The following is an 18,350-nucleotide window of genomic DNA, read 5'->3' as shown; positions in this document are numbered from 1 at the left end:
CGCAATTTGGGTTACCCGCCGCGCGGTGGCTGGCTGCCTCTACATCGGCTCAGCAAGGAGTGAGACGCGCTGAAACTCTGAGAACGGGAGTCTGCGAACGGAGTCGAAAACAGGACGGGCAGGGAGGCATGTACTGACTTGTGGTGAGGTGAGTGAGAGAAACTGACACTCCACCACAGTTTGACTCCAGCGGACTTTCTGGGCCCGAGCAGTTCTGCGGGAGCAGGGCGCGGTGGCGACTCCAGCCACACATTCCCCTCTCGGGCGGGATTGGTGAAAAGTGCCTGGCCTGCGTGACGCTGCCGGCGGATCCCGTAGGCTGGCCAAACCCAGATCCCAGAGCCTGAGGGAGGCCGGGAGGGGCGGGCCCCCGCGTAGGCTGCCTGGTGCGCAGCGGTGAGTGGGAACACCTAACCGGCGCAATTCGATCAGGCTGTGGCTGACAGGGAGAGAAGCTGGGCCTCTCATACGCTTGCATATATAAGGAACAGAGAATATGGGAAGAGGCAGCAAAAAGAATGGCTCCTCGGCCCCCAATTCTGAGAAACAGGCTATAGCGGACACTGCACCAATAGACATAAAGCGCCATATAGAGAGCCTCATAGACCAATTCAGGAATGAAGTTATCAATGACCTGAAGCTAGAAGTATGCAAAATAGTTAGAGAAATGCTAAGCACCACCCAAGAAAAAACAGATGGTGGAATGGAAGAACAGAAAAAGAGAGGAGAATTGTTTGATGGAGAAAACAGGGAAAGCATAGAATACGTGAAGCAGGTTCAAAGGGACTACCAAGAAACTAAGAAGTCTATCCAAGACTGGCATAACAGCTTGAAAGAAACTAAGGACAGACTATCTGAACTGGAGGGCAGAATTGTAATATGGGAGAATGAAATGAAAAACTTCTTAAAAATAACAAAGAAACAAACAGCAATAATACAAAGACAAGAAGATGATAAGAGGATCCATAACATAAGGATTAAGAACATAAAAGAAGAAGTAGGGACACAAACAAATGAACTACAAAAGCTATTCACAGAAATAATCCAGGAGAATTTTCCTAATTTAGCAAAAGGTAAAGATACTCAGATGTATGAGGCATACAGGACCCCAGCTACCTACAACCCAAACAGAGCAACACCCAGGCATATAATAATAAAAATTCCAGAAATTCAATACAAGAACAGAATATTAAAAGCTGTCAGAGACAAGAAACAGACCACTTACAAGGGAGCACCCATCAGAATTACAGCAGATTTCTCTGCACAACCATCAAATCACAAAGAGCATGGGGGGAAATAATTCAAGCTTTGAAAGATAATAATCTCCAGCCAAGATTGAGATATCCTGCACAACTGTCCCTGGAAATTGATGGAAAAACAAGATGCTTCCAGGATAAAGAGGAACTGGGGGAATTTGCAACCACCAATTCAACTCTACAGAGAGTATTGCAGGATATTCTAAAAAAAAGAAAAATACAAAGAATCCAGAAATAGTGGCGGGGAGGCCACAACGAATGGAGCAGAGAACAAAATGAAGAAGACAAACTGACAACTACTGACAGAAAAAGAGCTCAACAGAAATGAGGCAGAGAAGATTGGATGATAGAAACAGCTATTTTGGAGAAAATGACATCTTAATAGGTAATACTGATTTAGTATCATCTTGTTTTGAAGTCTCATCTAGCTTTTGTTCTTCTGTCTCCAATGGTCTAAATAGGTTGTATCTTACTGGATTTTATTATGTATGATAGTATAAGCAAAAACCTTTTAAAGACAAGGAGATTATACAGAAACCATTGTTCATTTTCTGTTAGTCGACTCTAAATACTCTGTAATGCTGTCATTCTCTTAAATGGTTTTACATTGTTTTGATATACTTAATGCTACAGTATACAAAGTTGTACTCAAGGATTTCAAGGAAAGAGACAATATGGTAACTACTTTTAGGTCAGGATTATCTGGTGGTGAAACACTATTCTGCTTAAATGGTTATGTTTTGATCTGTGCTGCTTCGTTGTTATGCCCTCTTTTATCTCAATCTCCACTCCATTATTTTTTTATTTTTATCCTTTTAATTAAAGGAAAAAAAATAGCAGGATATATTATAGTAACTCACTTTGACTTTCCATTACCTCGATTTAAAGCCCTGTATTACTCTCACCATCTGGTTTTTGACCGATGTTCCCCTATTCTGTTTTGCTGGATAGTATCAGGTTCGAAAATTTAGGCCTCAGCTGTGAAGATAATGAGATTCATTATAACGCCCATTCTCATTGACTCTTATCTACTTTTGAAGACCTACAATGTCTCCAATGTTTTGGTTTTGTCGGTTTTATTCTTTACTGTTTTGTTCAATTGTATTGTAACTAACGATATAGGCAAGTCTATTCGAGATAGCAGGAGGCATTATGGTAACCATTGTTGATCACCTTGTATTATGTTTTCACATTATCTATTATGTCTACCCTTTTGACTTGACCGATTCGGTTCTGTTATGTCACATTTGGTTTTACTCTCTTCCAAAAAAGTAGTAAGAACCGTGGGAGCAACGAAACCCAAAATGTGTAATAGTCATTGTACAAAAGAGAGGAAAAGAAAGTGCTCTAAACTATATAACTGCATGTATATTTAAGTGTATAAGATAGAAAATGTTACCACAGAGTTTTATTGGATCATTGAACAGAACTGTTTGCAGTATCATTGATGGAATGTCCACTTTACAAGCTTTAATTTTGTGACTTGAACAATTATTTCTAAGATGACAATATGTAATCCATTAACTAGTGATTTCCTACTGTTCATTTTTTTTCTGCAAATCTGTATAACTTGTACCCTTTCTCTGCTTTTTTTTTCTTTTCTCCTTAAATAAAATTTAAAAAAAATAAGAAAAAAAATAAAAAATTAAAAAAAATTAAAAAAAAAAGATTTTGTTAAACAGTTGGTATCTGTGGAATAATAAATTATCTAGCACAGGTTTAACTGGAGTTCCAGAAAAGAGGAAGAAAATAGTACAGAAAAGAATTAATTTTTTAAAAGCCAAAATTAAATAAATAATATTCCAAATATGGTAAATGCATAAATGTTAAAATTCAAAAGCCTACAGCCAGACATGAGGCACATGCCTGTAATCCCAGCATTTGGGAGACTGAGGCAGGACTGTTGCAAGCTTGAGACCAGCCTGGGCTACAAAGTGAGCTCACAGCCAACCTGAACTGTACTGCAAGACCCTGTCTCAAAAATAAATAAATAAATAAATAAAAAATAAGCCAAAGGATAAATTCAAAAAGCCATACCTACATGTATTACAGTGCTGAAATTGAAAACTAAAGTAAATCATGAAGGCAAAAACAGGAAAATTACACATCACATCCAAGTGATGTGTTAAATGTTTAGATACATTAGCAATCCTAGAGGCTAGAAACAGTGGGACATCTTCACAATGCTGAAGTACAACAAATAGCTAACGAAAAGATGCTTCAACTGATATTCCTAAAAGATATTGTACTTGAAGACTGGTCTGGAATCAAAATAGCATAACTGTATTTCTAACACAGTTGTATTTCTATATCCAAAGTTGATTTTACTCTTTTTATGACTATTTAAAACTAAAACAGTATTCCTATTGTTTTCTCACTGACTTTATACTTAATAAAGGCTTTATCAATGCTACTTGTGTTAAATTTAAAAGATGAAGTTTCTATAACCATCACTTGAAAGATATTTAAAATTTTGTAACCTTATGATTTTACTTTTTTTAAAAACTGCTACTGCAATCATTTGGAACCTGCTTGAAAGGAGTAAGTATTTTATCAGGGAACATATTAGACTTGCTGGTGACCAGGGAATAACCAAGTTATCTCTCATTTCCAAATATATCTTCCAAACCTTAAATTTGCTTGATAATCTATAATATGGGATGTGCCCAGTCCTTTGATATTTTATGTACATAACCATATATATTAATCTTAGTCGAAAGAACTGCTGTTTTCATCTGGCCTCTTTAACTATTTGAAAATATAATTTTTCAATGCCAGTATTTCTCCAAAAATCTGAAAGCACATCAGTGTTTTCTGCTTTGACTTGAAACTGATGCTCAAACCAGCAATTTCTACTAATTCTCTCAGAATATGGCAGACATCAAGGTCCTTTATTCAAGTATTGCTACTTAATGCCTTGGTTGCCAAAATTTTTCCTAGATAACTGTAAAAAATTAATGCAAGGGCTGGGATTTAGCTCAGCAGCATAAGCGCCTGCCTGGCAAGCGCATGGTCGTGAGTTCAATCCCCAGTACCACAGAGAGCCGGGTGTGGTGGCTCACGCTGTAATCCCAGCACTTGGGAGGCTGAGGCTGAGGTTCGAGACCAGCCTGGGCTACAAAGTGAGCTCAAGGCCAGCCTGAACTGCACAGCGAGACCCCGCCTCAAAAAGGACCAAAAAAAAAAAAATTAACGCATTACCTCAATTCAAATTTTATTTTCCATTTAATATCTTCTTGGAAATGCATGAGATTTTTTTCTTATTTTCAAGGAAGTCTATCACATGGTTAGCCAGCTGAGTACACACTGCAGATTCTGACAACACATACAAAAATATTCCATATATTCATACATTTACGAAAATGTTTGTACATTTCAGCGAGTGCTAATATCAGAACTCCTCCCTGGACATAAGCAGCATAAATATATTGTGGAAGCATCAGGTAGAAATGTCTCACAAAATACACACTGTTCACACAATGTACTACTGCTAAAAGACCAACGAGTCCAATCTTTTATTCTTTTTTATTAGTAGTAAATACATAAGGAACAGATAGGCAAAGAATGTGGTGGCAGTCTTGTGTAGGAAGACTGATAGGCAGACACCCTGGGAACTGTAAATTAAACATTCATTAAAACAACTTTATCATCATCAAAACTGCAAATTCATACAACTCTGATGGTTATTTCCAATTGTCACCTTTAGGTATCTCCTTTTCATATATCAATAAAATCTGAAAGACACAGAAGACTAAAGTTAGAAGAAAGAATTCAGCAACAGACCCTACAAATACAAGTTGTAAGACAAACAGCACCACTTGCAGGAAGAAAATAATCAAAATGTGTTCCAGGAAGCTCTGGAAAATGAAGATTCAAGACACACATGTATGGGTACTTTTACAAATGTTCACCAGTATTGACACTGTACAAACTATTAATCCTTTTATAAAAAACTATTAATCCCTTTAAATAAATGCATGTGTATCAAACATAAGCTGCACTATAAAGCAATTTAGCATTACTAAATCGTGTAAATCATTTGGGTGGCCAAGATGAAAAATATTAAATATGGAAGTAAAAATGTACTTAGAAAATAAAAACGTAATTCAGTAGCACTAAGAGTCTAGCATCTTAGCACTGACCTCAGCATCAAAAGAAATTTTCTTTTTTTTTTTTTAAGTTTTTTTTTTTGTCTTTTTCCTTTTTATCGGTACCGGGGATCGAACTCATGACTGCCTGCTTGCGAGGCAGGTGCTTATGCCGCTGAGCTAAATCCCCAGCCCCAAAAGAAATTTTCAATAATAAATAATAATACTCTTAATACATTCCCATCAGCTTGAACCTCTGGTGGTGGTACATGATGACTATCCTTTAAGGGGGCTTGGACCACTGGTCGTACTCATCGATTTAACTAATAAAAAGTCTAAGAATGGACCAAATTTATTTAGTTGCTTAAATTTGAGTATGACTGCCCAAATATAAGTATTAATACTGGCCATACCAACAATCACAATAATTAGATTTATTTTAATTAAAGAAATTTGTGAATTTAAGACATTTAATACATAAAGGCAGCTGATTTGTGCAGAGTGCACCAAATGCCAAAACACATCTGGCCATTTTTTGCGGCCACAGTGGCATCCGTTCTTTCCATTAATTTTTTGTAACATTTTTACATTATGTGTGCATGTTTGTGTTTCTTGTTGATCCTAAATAAGCTTCTATAAATGAATGGTTTTTAATTTGTGCATGAGGTATTTTTTCCACAGGTAAACAGTTTATCACTAATTCTCTAAATTGTAACACGAAAGTCTTACAAGTATCCCCATTGCTGGTGTATAAAATAATGCATTTACAAGTGTTATGTCACAATTTGGCTGTATTAAATTTTTAATGTTTTGCTTAACAAAAGACATAAAGCAAAAGTCTATTATTTCACAGCTAGATATTAAATCAGTGATAAATTTGTCTTTTATTATTCCTTCATTGTTCTGTGATGGTGATTCTCATTTTTATTTGGGGTTTTTAAGTAATATAATACAATCTTTGTATATGTTTATATAAATTAATTTTTCAATTTTTAAGAGTATTTTGAATTTGTAAAAAAATTTTTTCCATTAGAATGTCAAATATAGAAAACGGATGATTCTTTCAATGTAAAAACACACAATTTGCTGAGGTTTAACACTTGCTATAGACAAGCACACCACACTGAGCCTTACATCCTGTTAACACTCACTACATTCTTGCCAGGGAAGAGTAATGATAGTTATTATAAATGCAAGAGAGTGCACTGAGTAGAGGAAAAACACTGCTCTGGAAAACAAGTCCTGAAAGGTCACAGCTTTCTGAAAAACACCCAAAGGTGACTTCCTCCAAGTAAAAGCCATTTTCAAAAAATTCATGATGCTACAATAACTCACAACTATAATTAAATATCAGCAAAAAGGATTTTGGTACTAAATACTAAAATTTTTATTCTCTTTTCCTAGTCAGGAATAACTCCCCGCAGCACACACCAGCAAATTTAGATATTACCTAAGGCAGTGTTTTTCAAACCTAGTAGCAAAACACCTGTGATCAGGAACTGAATACAAGGGGTCTGAAGAACACTTACCATGGAAAGAGAGAGAGATCAAAGTGTATCACATAACTGTCATTTCACGAAACATTTTATTTTAGATATCTCGATATACAATATAGTCATACACATTGTTTTTGGCCATGATGTAGAATTGTTTTTATTCAGTCACAGTCAAAAAAATTTTGAAACAGTTTGGTCATTGGAGACTTCCGATAATAATGACAAGAAAGGGACAGTACTGAATGTAAGTAATCTTGTGCTCTGGAATCCAAGGCAAGCTAAAGCGCTCTCAGCTTACCCTAAACACTTAGGTTAAACTTACCGACACCCTTCGGCAGGGGCATGAGCAGCACAACGAAGAAAAAGAAACCCTGGCCACAACTGTTTACTGGGAGTGGTATTGTGTTATTTTGAAAAAGGGCATTTAAAAAGTACGAATTCTCAGATGGCTAATTTAAAGGCTTTCCTTTCACCCTACAAAGTCATACTATTAGCACAAAGTGAATAGAAAAAAAATTTTTGTCTTTTTCATTTTTATGGGTACCAAGGATCGAACTCACGACTACCTGCTTGCAAGACAGGTACTTATGCCGCTGAGCTAAATCCCCCGCCCCGTGAATAGAAAATTTTAAGTAGTTGTTCCAGTTTTAGAGTTATAAATGATTCAGTCTGCAATTTCATGTTTTTGGGTTGGGGTTTGCAAAATATACTATTACAGATACAAACAGAGCAATGTTGTCCTAATCAACTTTTACCTGCCTTTAAAAGGACTTCAATTCAAATTATATGGGGACTAAAGTTGTCTTCTTAACCTGTAAAGAGCTAAAATGTCTCTTTCTAAAAATTAACCATCTAAACTATAGATTTCCAACTTTTTGGCTTACCTAGGACCCCACTGAGTAAATAACTGTCACGGACTGTATAACAATAATTATGAGGGTCCAAGGATACAGCTCACAGGCACAGTGCCCACCTGGCAAGTGTGAGGTTGAGTTCGAGTCCCAGCATCAAAAAAAAAAAAAAAAAAAAAAAAAACAATAAATATGATATAGTTGATATATGTATATAACAAAATGTTAAAATTATTATTTTATGAAATAAAACAAGCCCAAGTTTATTAAATAAGCAAACTTATATATGTTTGCTTCATAACAATAATGTCTGGCTCTATAGGTACACATATGTGGCGATAGGTGGAAATGTTCTTATTGGTCATCACTGTGTTTTACTTGCCAAGTTTTAACATTTGATACACGTGGGCTTCAACTGATCAAGTGTGCCAGGTGCACGAGCAGCGTCAGCACTGCACTGCACCCTCCCCTATGTAATATTCATTCCTTTTTTGCTTACGCTGGCTATACTCAAGTACCATGCAACAAGGTCTTGGAAGAAAAAAAATCACTAAAAATCATAGAATAACACTGTAAGCTTGCATCATGTTCTAGTGGGGACCCATTATTTGCCACCCAGGGTCACATGTAGTCCAATAGTGGTGGGCTAGACAAACCAGATTCTGAACAATGTTCAGCTTTTATTTTCAAGAGTTCAGTGATAACTGTCATTTTAGCTCTGATATGAGGACTGAATCAGTGATGGTGAACCTTTCCGAGCCCAAGTTCCCAAATTAAAACCTACTCATTTAACCCAAATGCCAACACTTTAATTAAACTTGAAAGAGTGAGGTTTTAGTTTAGGAAAAACTCATACATTAACATCTTCTGTCTTATAAGAAAAACACAGTGACACACGTGCCATGGGTTTACTACCACTGCGCTAAATGTACCTCATCTTGGGGGTTTTTGAGTATCGCCCAGGATTAGCACTGATCTGACATATGTTGTAAAAGAAAGTGTACTGAAAAGAACATTCAGCCCCTGGTTCTGACTTTGTCATAAACTTCAGAAAGGAAGTGCTGTCATCTGTGAGTCCATTTCTTGAGGTGTAAGAGAAGTTACATTGTAAATGATTTACAGGTTACCTTTTTGAAGTAACTTTAGCTTGGATGCAGTTCTAAGATTTTTATTAACTTGCTCTGCAACTGTATCTACTAATTCCTTTTTTAACAGCTTTAATTGTTTTAGCGAACTGTTTCCACACTCTCGTTTACAACCAATTCTCAAACACCAAAGGTTCTATTAAGTTCATTTAGGCCACACACTTTAAAAACATCAAGTAAAATAAAGCTAATAAGGAACAAAATTTAAGGCTTTTTTTTTTTTTATTTCAGCCAAGGAATGACGCATGCTACAGATTAATCTTTACTTTTCCCCACTTGGTTTTTCAGAGAATACCACCATTTCAACCCCAGTGAACATGGCACTTCTTTGTTTCATCCTCTTCTAATTTATTACAGATTTTCAAGTGTTTTCTTCAGTAATGATGCTTTCTCCTGAAGCTCAGGTCTGCTGTCTGTTTCCATAGTAGCTAAAGACTCAACCAGGAGCACTCTGCATTCAGATGTCAAACTTTCCCACTGTTTAGATTCTAAATGGGAAGGAAAGAAAAAAAAAAGCCAAAGAACCCTTGTAGAATAAGCAAGAAAAAAAAATTACTTTTCTTCCATATATGCTGCTCCCAAAATATCTATAGAGCAAATCTTTTAAACAAATCAATGCTTAAGTACAAGTTCAGTAGATGTCACAAAACCCAATCACTAACAACAGCCTGAAAGCATTATCAGAGAGTTCCATCCTCTTTCCCTAGTGGGATGAAAAGAAATGAACACTGCAGCAAAGTGAAAAGAAGGAAACATCAAAGCAGGGCACACAGTAGCAAAAAAATTATTTCAGTAACAACAAAAAGTCACTTCGTAAGATACAGTAAAAAAAACTTGCATATATAGTTTCATAATTGCAAGATTGGTTTAAATAAAATTATACTTTAAGGAAAGCATTAAGGAATCACATACATTCAGAAAATTTTAGAAAATCCTGCATCTTGTTTATGAAGCTCTGCCACTCTTCAGTGAAATGGCTTCATGCAAGCTATTAAACCTTCTGGCCTCACTTAGAATTTATTAGCACATGCACTCACAGAATAATGTCTACATTATATTAGTACTGTATCTGGCAAACTGAAAAGTCAACATAAGGACTAAGTGCATAGCTCTTTTACTTTAATAAGAAAAAAACGGTACTGGTATTTAATATTTTATGGAAACCTAAGAGAAGTTTCAATTGTTAAAGGGGGTATCTGGCATGGTGATACACACCTGTAATCCCAGCATTTGAGAGGCTAAGGCAAAAGGATTGCCAAGAGTTCAAGGCCAGCCTCAGCTACACAGTTCAGTTCAAGGGCACCCTGAATTACACAGTGAGACCGTGTCTCTACAACAACAAAACAAATCAGGTATGGTGGTGTTCACCAGTAATCCCACCACTTCAGAGGCTGAGGCAGGAGGATCACTGTGACTTTAAGGCCAACGTGGGCTACACAGTGAATTCCAAGCTAACCTGAACTACACAGCTAGACTCTGTAAAAAAAAAAAAAACAGAAAAAATTAAATGAGGTGTAGAGACAGACCTGAGGGATAATGAAGACAGAATACACAACACTGTGAAGAAAACTCTTCATATTCACTATCTCATCCACAGGGTCACAACAGTTTTTTAAAAAAGAAGAGGGAAAATAAAACATACTTGCTGAAATTATGACAGAGACAACCACTGTAGACAGGTCTAGCAGGTTTTGTTTACCAATGATACAAGAGATGATTTAAAGAAATCTACTTTTTGATAAAGCTTTTTTAAAAAAAGAAAGGATTGAGAGAAAGATGGACTGTGGAGCAGGGCTAAAATTAAAATCCTACTATAAAACCTAATGACTCAAGTGAGTCATTGTCAAAATAGTTCCTAATCCTCTTTGCAGAGTGTCATTCTGTTTATTTACATATATTCAATGAACCTCTATGATGGCACTGTCAACCATCTTCTTGAACTAACCAAGACCAAGTCAGAATTCATCACAAAAACAACAACTTTATTATAAATTCTGAGATAACTATAGCTTTATAGTACATAAATATATAAGTTAAGAGTACCAAAAAGCATATAGTGTAGTCTATGAGAAGTATATAAATTAAGAATACCAAATTTAAGTACTTAAAATTTAATGGTTTTAATCTTACACTTCTACTTGCATATATACATATATTCACTTATAATTTAGAAAGTAAGCAAAGAACAGGAAACAAATATTTTTTAAATGTATGCCATAAGTTATCCTGGCTTGTTGGTACTCCAGTCAGAACTATAAAAACTCACCTTCAAGTCTCTTAAGCAGTAATTCTATCACAGATAAAGCTTCTGTTCTCACAGATGAGTATGTCTTATTTTCTAAGAAGAAAATCATACAGTTTGTTTGTATGCTTTAAAGATAAAACTTCCAAGATTAAATTAGTATAACTAAAAGATATTCAGAATTTATAACTCTATGGAAGGAAATACCTGGTTTGCCTTTTGGGTTCTTTTTAAGTAAACTGCTCTCCACTAATTATCATTAAATACTTACCCGCATTCCTTGCTGTGGGAGGCTGTGCTAAATATACCAATCACCAAACAAATGGTGAGATTGTAAAGACTTGTTTTAGATGTGGTAGACCAAAGGCAGTACCTCAAACATGTCATCATCAAACATGGTCACTGTCACAGCACACCTAAGAAAGATCTGTAGACGTGCACAATACTCCCAATTTTACCAAAGAACACGGTACAACCCAGTGTTGAGGACAGCACAGGGAAATCTGGAACCCTGCAGATAAGTTGTTAGCTGCCAGTTTCTCCCATCAAAGCATGTTGCTGCCAAGAACTGCAACTGCATCATGCTTCACTTGTATCTACTCTTTGAGATGGCTTCCAGTTCACACAGAAATTGTCCACCCAAAATAGTCAACACACAGCCAAACACAGGGTAGTGAAGAAGTGTTATGAAGAATATGATCTGCTCGACAAATAAAAAGAATCAGCCTAAAGGGGCTTCCACCAGCTAATTCTGGGGGCAACTTGAGTAACAAAAGAAAAGTAATGATAAATCGCTGGGAGCTGAGGGGACTGGAAAGAATGCCAGCTACGGAGAAAAGAAAATCTTGCTTACAATACAGTATCAACTCCCAAATGGTAGATGGGAGAAGGTCCTATAGTTTAAAAAAAAAAAAAAATCAACCTAGGAAAAATGGGTCAGAGAAGGATCATGTGGGTGTGCTAAATCTAGAGAATAAATACTGAAGATGAGAAGTGTTATGATACGGTCTTAGAATGTCTTCTCACAGACTGCTTACTAGGCACAGTTTTACAGCTTTGCAGTTGGACAGTGGACAAAGTATGTTCCCATAGGTTGCTTATTAAACACAAGGAGAAAAGTAGAAACTACAGCAGAAGTAGAAACTGAAATACCTTGGCTAGATACTCAAAATTAATGTCCAAATCAAGATAAACAGACACTGTAGCTACTGATATAAAGAAAAACAATATACTGCATATGTAAAATCTCAACTAGGAATGCATGGACTGTATCTAATTATGAGGAGATGTCAGACAAGAAATGAGGAGCATTCTGTTTTTCAAAATAGGAAGCAGGGGAACTTTATTCTTCAAAATTATCAATACTATTTTTTTTTTGGGGGGTACCAGAGATCAAACTCACGACCTTGCACTTGCCAGGCAGATGTTTATGCCACCAAGCTAAATCCCTGGCCCAAAATTATCAATATCATAGGAGACAAAGAAATGCTGAAGTATCCAGGTTAAAGAAGAATAAAAAAATATAACAACTAAATGCAAAAAGTGATCTTGGGCTGGCCTTCTTAAAAGCAGGGGGGAAAATCCCACAGAGAGAATATTATTGGTTAAACTAGGAAAAAAAAAAAAAAAAACCAGAATATCAAGTGGTACAAATTTGCTAAGAAAATACTGCTGTAATCCCAGCACTTGGGAAGCGGAGGTAGGACAGTAACAGTGATTTTTGAGCCAGTTTGGGCTACATAGTGAGATGAAAACCACCCTGGACTATGTATTGAGATCCTGTCTCAAAAAAAAACAAAACAAACAAACAAAAAAAAAAACCAAGAAACATTACATCTGTGGGAACTGTGCTATGGTTATATAAAGGAATACACACTGAAAAATTGTGGAATAAAGGGGCATGATGTAAGTAACATACTTTCAAATGGTATAGGAAAAAACCATGTATACAGAAATCCACAGGGGAAAAAAATGGGACAGAATGTTAATATATAACTGAGTAAAGCATATATATATATATTATAATGTAATATTTATATTACATTAACTATCACTGTAATTGTTTTGTAAGTCTGAGTTATTTTCAAATTTTAAAAAATGTTTTAAATACTTTTCACCGAAGTTTAAACCTAAGAGTTAAAATCCTATTATAATTCCAGATCAAAATAGTCCAATTTAGGAACTATATGGAGCCCCTTAAGTAGGACAGTTTCATAATTATTCTAAAAATTTAGCTGCTGGGACTAGACCAGAAATATTTGGGACTCGAGTCCTTGGTTTTAAAGTTAGGACTCCTTGTCAATTTCAGTTTACTATACTTGGTTAGGGCTAGGGATATAGCTTGGTGGCAAAGCGCCTGCCTGGCAAGCACAAGGTCCTGAGTTCAATTCCCAGTTTAAAAAAAAAAACAAAACAAAACTATACTCACCTAAAGAATATGTGATAGATTTACAAGTTTCAAGGAGAATTTCAGCCAAAGCCTCAGGATCTGCATGTTCTTCTTCCAGAAGCATTAACCTATACAAATCAAACAGCAAGATACAACAATTACTATATGCATGCATCACTTATGCCACTTAACTAGCTTGGAAATTTATAAGAATTTCATTGATTATGTAAAGAATTCTAGTGGGGAAAGGTAGACATAATCTAAGCCATGCAGCAAATTACCCCTGAAAAAAGGCATTCATTGACTGGAGGACGCCTAGCTGCACTTTCCACGTGCTGAGTTTTAGCCGTTCACACATCAATTTGCACAATTCCTGACGATAACAGCCTGGAAAAAAGACAAAGTATAAGAAAGTATATGAAAAGCCAAGAAAGAAGAAATGAGAGACAGAGGGAAAAGCAGCACAAGAAAGAGACAGAGGGATAAAAGAAAAAAGTATGTGGGGAAAGGGGAATAATAAAGCCTTTAATTAAAATCATGAAACTTGCAAATTCAGCATGGTTTGTGCCCAATTCCTTGACTAGAACCCCCTTCAACACAAAATCTAGCTGTTCATAAGTGTTTGCTTTCAAACCATTACCATCATCCACTGAACCAAGACAGCAAGTAGCTTAACTCCCTCCCCTTTCCCTTTAAAACTCGCTGAATGATGCCAAAGAAAACAGAATTCTGGAGCTCCCTCTTGATATCCAGAAACTTCAACAGACTTTTACTACAAATCTGTTGTGACAGATAGAATTGTTATTATAATTATATAATTAATATTATGCTAACTGATGAATCTGGAATATGAAATATAACAAAAGTCATTTTTTAAATGCTATCGAATTTAGCAGTATTCAAACAAATGTAATCATGAAGGAAAAAGTAGAAACCTAAAATTCTGCAATAGAATCACTTCATAATAGTTTATAATCGCTTTCTCTATTTTAAAGAAGCAAAACTCAGAAATTTCAGGTAATACGTTGAGTAAGATACATGTGAAAAGTCAATGTATTGACAGTTAAATTCTTAAAGGAAAGGCCTTGGCCCTTTGCTTAACAACTGGAATATTTCTACATCTTCTGGTAAAGGCAACTGCTTTGTGTTTATAGCTTCTTTAATATCCCACTTAAACTTTCCCTAGCTATTAGCAAAATAGGCCCAGTGGTATTAAGTAAGTGAACTTGCACTGAACTCTATAAAACATTATACCAAAAATAACACCAGTTCAATTGTTTCCAAGATTACTTTAAACTGGCCCAGGTGTATAAATACAGGAAGAAATGTAAATAATATAATAATGCCATTGGCTCACCCTCAGAAAATCACGGCTGAGCAAACCACTGCTCTAAAACCATCTAATATGTGTAAAATTCGGAAGAAGAATTTGTTAATTAAAAAATCTATTTTTGCTTTTCATAAAATTATTAATGCAGTAAAGTAATTATGTACCCTAAGCTAATCAGAATTAGACTTAGCAATTAGACTCTAATTGATCATACTCGTCTCAAGCGAAGAAAGCTGACTTAGGTACAATGTTCTTCACATTCCAAAGTGTACAACTCAGTACATGGAAAACAACATGCATACATAATCTAATAGCTATATATGTGCAACTATTAAATAATTATATCAGAATTGTGTTATTGTTCCACCTGCTTCATTGGTCATATACCAAAGAGATTTAAAATACTAGAAAAATAAAAATAAAAATACCATTACAAGTTTATACAGTGTCTTCTAGAGAATTCCTTCCTATATATATATGTATATATATAAATATATTTTACAAAAAGAATGGGCTCAAAGAAAATCCTATATCTGATTTTAGGTACATGAGTCATGGATAATCAATAACGGTCTTTGTAACATGCGAGAATACCAAAATGTTTAGCAAGACAGAGTACAGACCCAGAACAAGGCAAAGGGAAGATTAGCATCAGTCCAAGTTTAAGCCCTATCAAAAGATTCCACACTGCAACCTGATCCAAAAAGCAAGGTTTACTGTCATCTAATCTTTTGGAAATATGTGCCCAACTCTGAAAAATCTCTCAGTCATGGGTTTCTCCATAAAACAGACCTTACTTGCTTACTGAAGAACTGAGAGCAAGGCCATTCATTTCTGAACTGAAGAAACTTCACTAATGAAAGCTACGAGTTCCTCAGAGTAGGGCTATGATCATAAGGTTTAAGAGAAAATTTTTATAGTCAAACTATCCATATAAAATGTCTGATAATTATCACAGACTGAACTATGTCATCCGAAATTCTCGAGCTGCAAGTACTAAACTCTCACACCTCAGAATGTGACTGTGTTAAAAGATACACTCTTTAAGGAGGTTGTATAAGTGGGTCCTTGTTCAATATGACTGATGGCCTTACAAGAATAGAACAGAGACACAGAGAGAAGTCTTAGAAGAAACCAACTTTGTCAACACCTTGATCTCAGACTTCTCCAGAATTGTGGGAAAATAAATTTCTGTTAAGCCACTCAAGTCTGCAATACTGTATTTCTTTTAGTGACCCTAGTAACACAATGGTCACTGAGATTATGTGCTGCTGCAGGAGTAAAATTCATATTGAGTAATTCTTACTATTAACCAGTAAGACTACAAGAAACAATAGTCAACCACATAGAAAATCTATGCTCTTATTAAGTAACCCCTGGTTGCAGCAGTTCTCCAAATGCAGGTTCTGGTGCTTACGCTGAGTCTCTTCGTTCCGAGGCCAGGCTTTGCCCAGACTTTCAAAGGCACCCAGCAGAGACTCCAGCTGCAGCTCCCTTTCCTTTTCATTCTCATCTTCAGTTTTAGGTGTCCGGACTCCCATGCTTTCAAGCAAGTTCTAGGGCATGTCAAGAACAGGAAAGAAAAAAAACTCTAAGATTCAAAATTACAGGTACACTACTTAACATACTCTCAGATTCAAAATTACAGGTACACTACTAAAACAACCAGGATAACAAAGTAGATGTTGGCCAAAAACTAAATAATAAATTACCTACCATAAGTTTTTCTATTTGTAACAAGAATTTAAACAGAGATACTAAATCTCTAATAATCTGGAGAACATTTTTTTTAAAAAACTGTAAACAATAGCCAAAAAAACAAATACTGTATACCCAGTGTTTGTATACAACCTAAGGGGACCTGCATCAGAATCAGAGAAAAAGATGGAAAGAACCCAGTTAATGGTCTAAACCTAAACGTTCTTGATAAATGAGGAATTGAGCCAGAAATAACTCTTCCAGCCACTTGGTGATAAGATCGATTTAAAACACAAGTATCCCAAATTTATAACTATCATTATGTAACAGAAATTAAACAGTGCTATTTTTGAAAGAAAATAGATGCCAATTAGCAGCAACACAAGATATAAAAATACTATTTAAAATATGCTTCACAAATAAACAGGTAAACTAAATCTTTCTGTTAGTACCCAACTTTTAAAAATGTACTTCATTTTTCAAATAAAACAAGTCTTTTAGTATAATGCAGAGACAATCCACATGACGCAAGGGTTCTTGTCTCCACTCTAGGATGACAAGGAGAGAGGACTGCATGTGTCTGCAAGGCAAAGCTCGGTATGACACAAACTGTGGATTCACCATAAGTCAGCTCTCCTCCTATGGAGGGAAAATGGACATCCACCGTGAAAGCCAGCCATGCTTCCTAGTCTCATCTCCTGCCAGATATGTGCATGTGGCTACGTACTGGCCAATCAGACATAAGTGGAAGAGCCACACAGCCACTTCTGAAACTTCTCAGAAGAGAGAAATGACTTGCTCACTGTGATTCCTCATCCTTATTTCCTCTCCTCTGCCATCTGCCTGGAACACAAATACCCCAGGGACCAGAAGATAATGGCCATAATCCTGCAATGGCAGTGGTGATACCTACAATTCCAGCATTTGGGAGGCTGAGGCAAGAGGATCACCTCAACTTCAAGGACAGGCTGAACTACACAGAGAAACTGTCTCAGAGAAGAGAAGAGAGGAAAGGAGGGGAAGGAATGGGAGACAGGACAGGACAGGACCTGACAGGACAGGACCTGACAGGACTGGACTGGACCAAATCAAAATTCCTGAAGATTCCCAACTATTACAGGAAAAATAGACTTCTATTTTGTGTAAAACTATAGTATTTTGGGATTTTTCTGCTACTTAGAGCTAAATTAATCCTAATAAAGCATGGAATAAAGACACAGAAAAATCTTTAACTTTTTAAAGTATAAACTGGAATGAATATGTAATCAATACCTTCTTGATAAGAGGTATGACAATGTTAGAAAATTCCTGGAATCTGTCTTCTTTGGTGGCCTTCAACACATCAGCTGTACAGCTGATTGCTACAATCTTGTATTTGAGATTCTCCCGGCAACACTCCTTTAGAACAGCCTGAAGAATTTCATTTGTGCTGGGTTGATTAGGCACAGACTTTTCCAGCTCTGCACTAGAGGATCCACATAAAAGCATCAAAATGGTTAATAATGGCTGTAATTTCCAGGTTTGACTTAGGAAGTGGCATGTTCATTAAAAGAACATTTACCTGCAAGCTGTCACCACACAGGCAATAGCTTTCAATAGTTCTTCCTAAGAGGTGAAAAAAGGAACAGCATTAAGCCTAAACATGCCACATTCTCCACATCATGATAATAAAAATTAACAAAATTCATCTTTATCTTTAATGCACTTTACTGACAGACACATCAACTTTTATCCCAACTCATGAATGTAGGACAATTATCTTCACCTCTATTTCTTAAATGCCTGAGGAGTAATTTGATCAACATCACCCAGCAGAAATACTAACCATAAAATTAAGATGATTTATTTCCAGTGC

At 36.0% G+C, this 18,350-nt stretch overlaps 1 protein-coding gene across 5 annotated transcripts in view; it reads right to left on the bottom strand.

Annotated features, from left to right (window-relative positions):
• Positions 1-6,910: 6,910 nt before the first annotated feature.
• The window catches only part of Ecpas (Ecm29 proteasome adaptor and scaffold), a 112,742-nt gene continuing 101,302 nt past the window's right edge, over positions 6,911-18,350 (bottom strand). For all 5 annotated transcript variants that reach the window (XM_063260886.1, XM_063260881.1, XM_063260871.1 and 2 more), the window contains 7 exons: positions 18,057-18,100; positions 17,768-17,960; positions 16,215-16,353; positions 13,749-13,854; positions 13,507-13,595; positions 11,103-11,174; positions 6,911-9,324 (listed from right to left, as the gene is read on the bottom strand). In XM_063260886.1, the coding sequence (XP_063116956.1) occupies positions 9,188-9,324; positions 11,103-11,174; positions 13,507-13,595; positions 13,749-13,854; positions 16,215-16,353; positions 17,768-17,960; positions 18,057-18,100 (780 nt within the window). In that variant the 3' untranslated portion in view covers positions 6,911-9,187. The remainder of the gene's footprint in view (positions 9,325-11,102; positions 11,175-13,506; positions 13,596-13,748; positions 13,855-16,214; positions 16,354-17,767; positions 17,961-18,056; positions 18,101-18,350) is intronic.

This window comes from Cavia porcellus, unplaced genomic scaffold, assembly GCF_034190915.1.
Source record: "Cavia porcellus strain 051 isolate PalLab524CR breed Dunkin Hartley unplaced genomic scaffold, mCavPor4.1 scaffold_1, whole genome shotgun sequence".
In the NCBI taxonomy this organism is placed as follows: Eukaryota; Metazoa; Chordata; class Mammalia; order Rodentia; family Caviidae; genus Cavia; species Cavia porcellus.
This window is presented reverse-complemented; position numbering and strand designations above follow the sequence as displayed.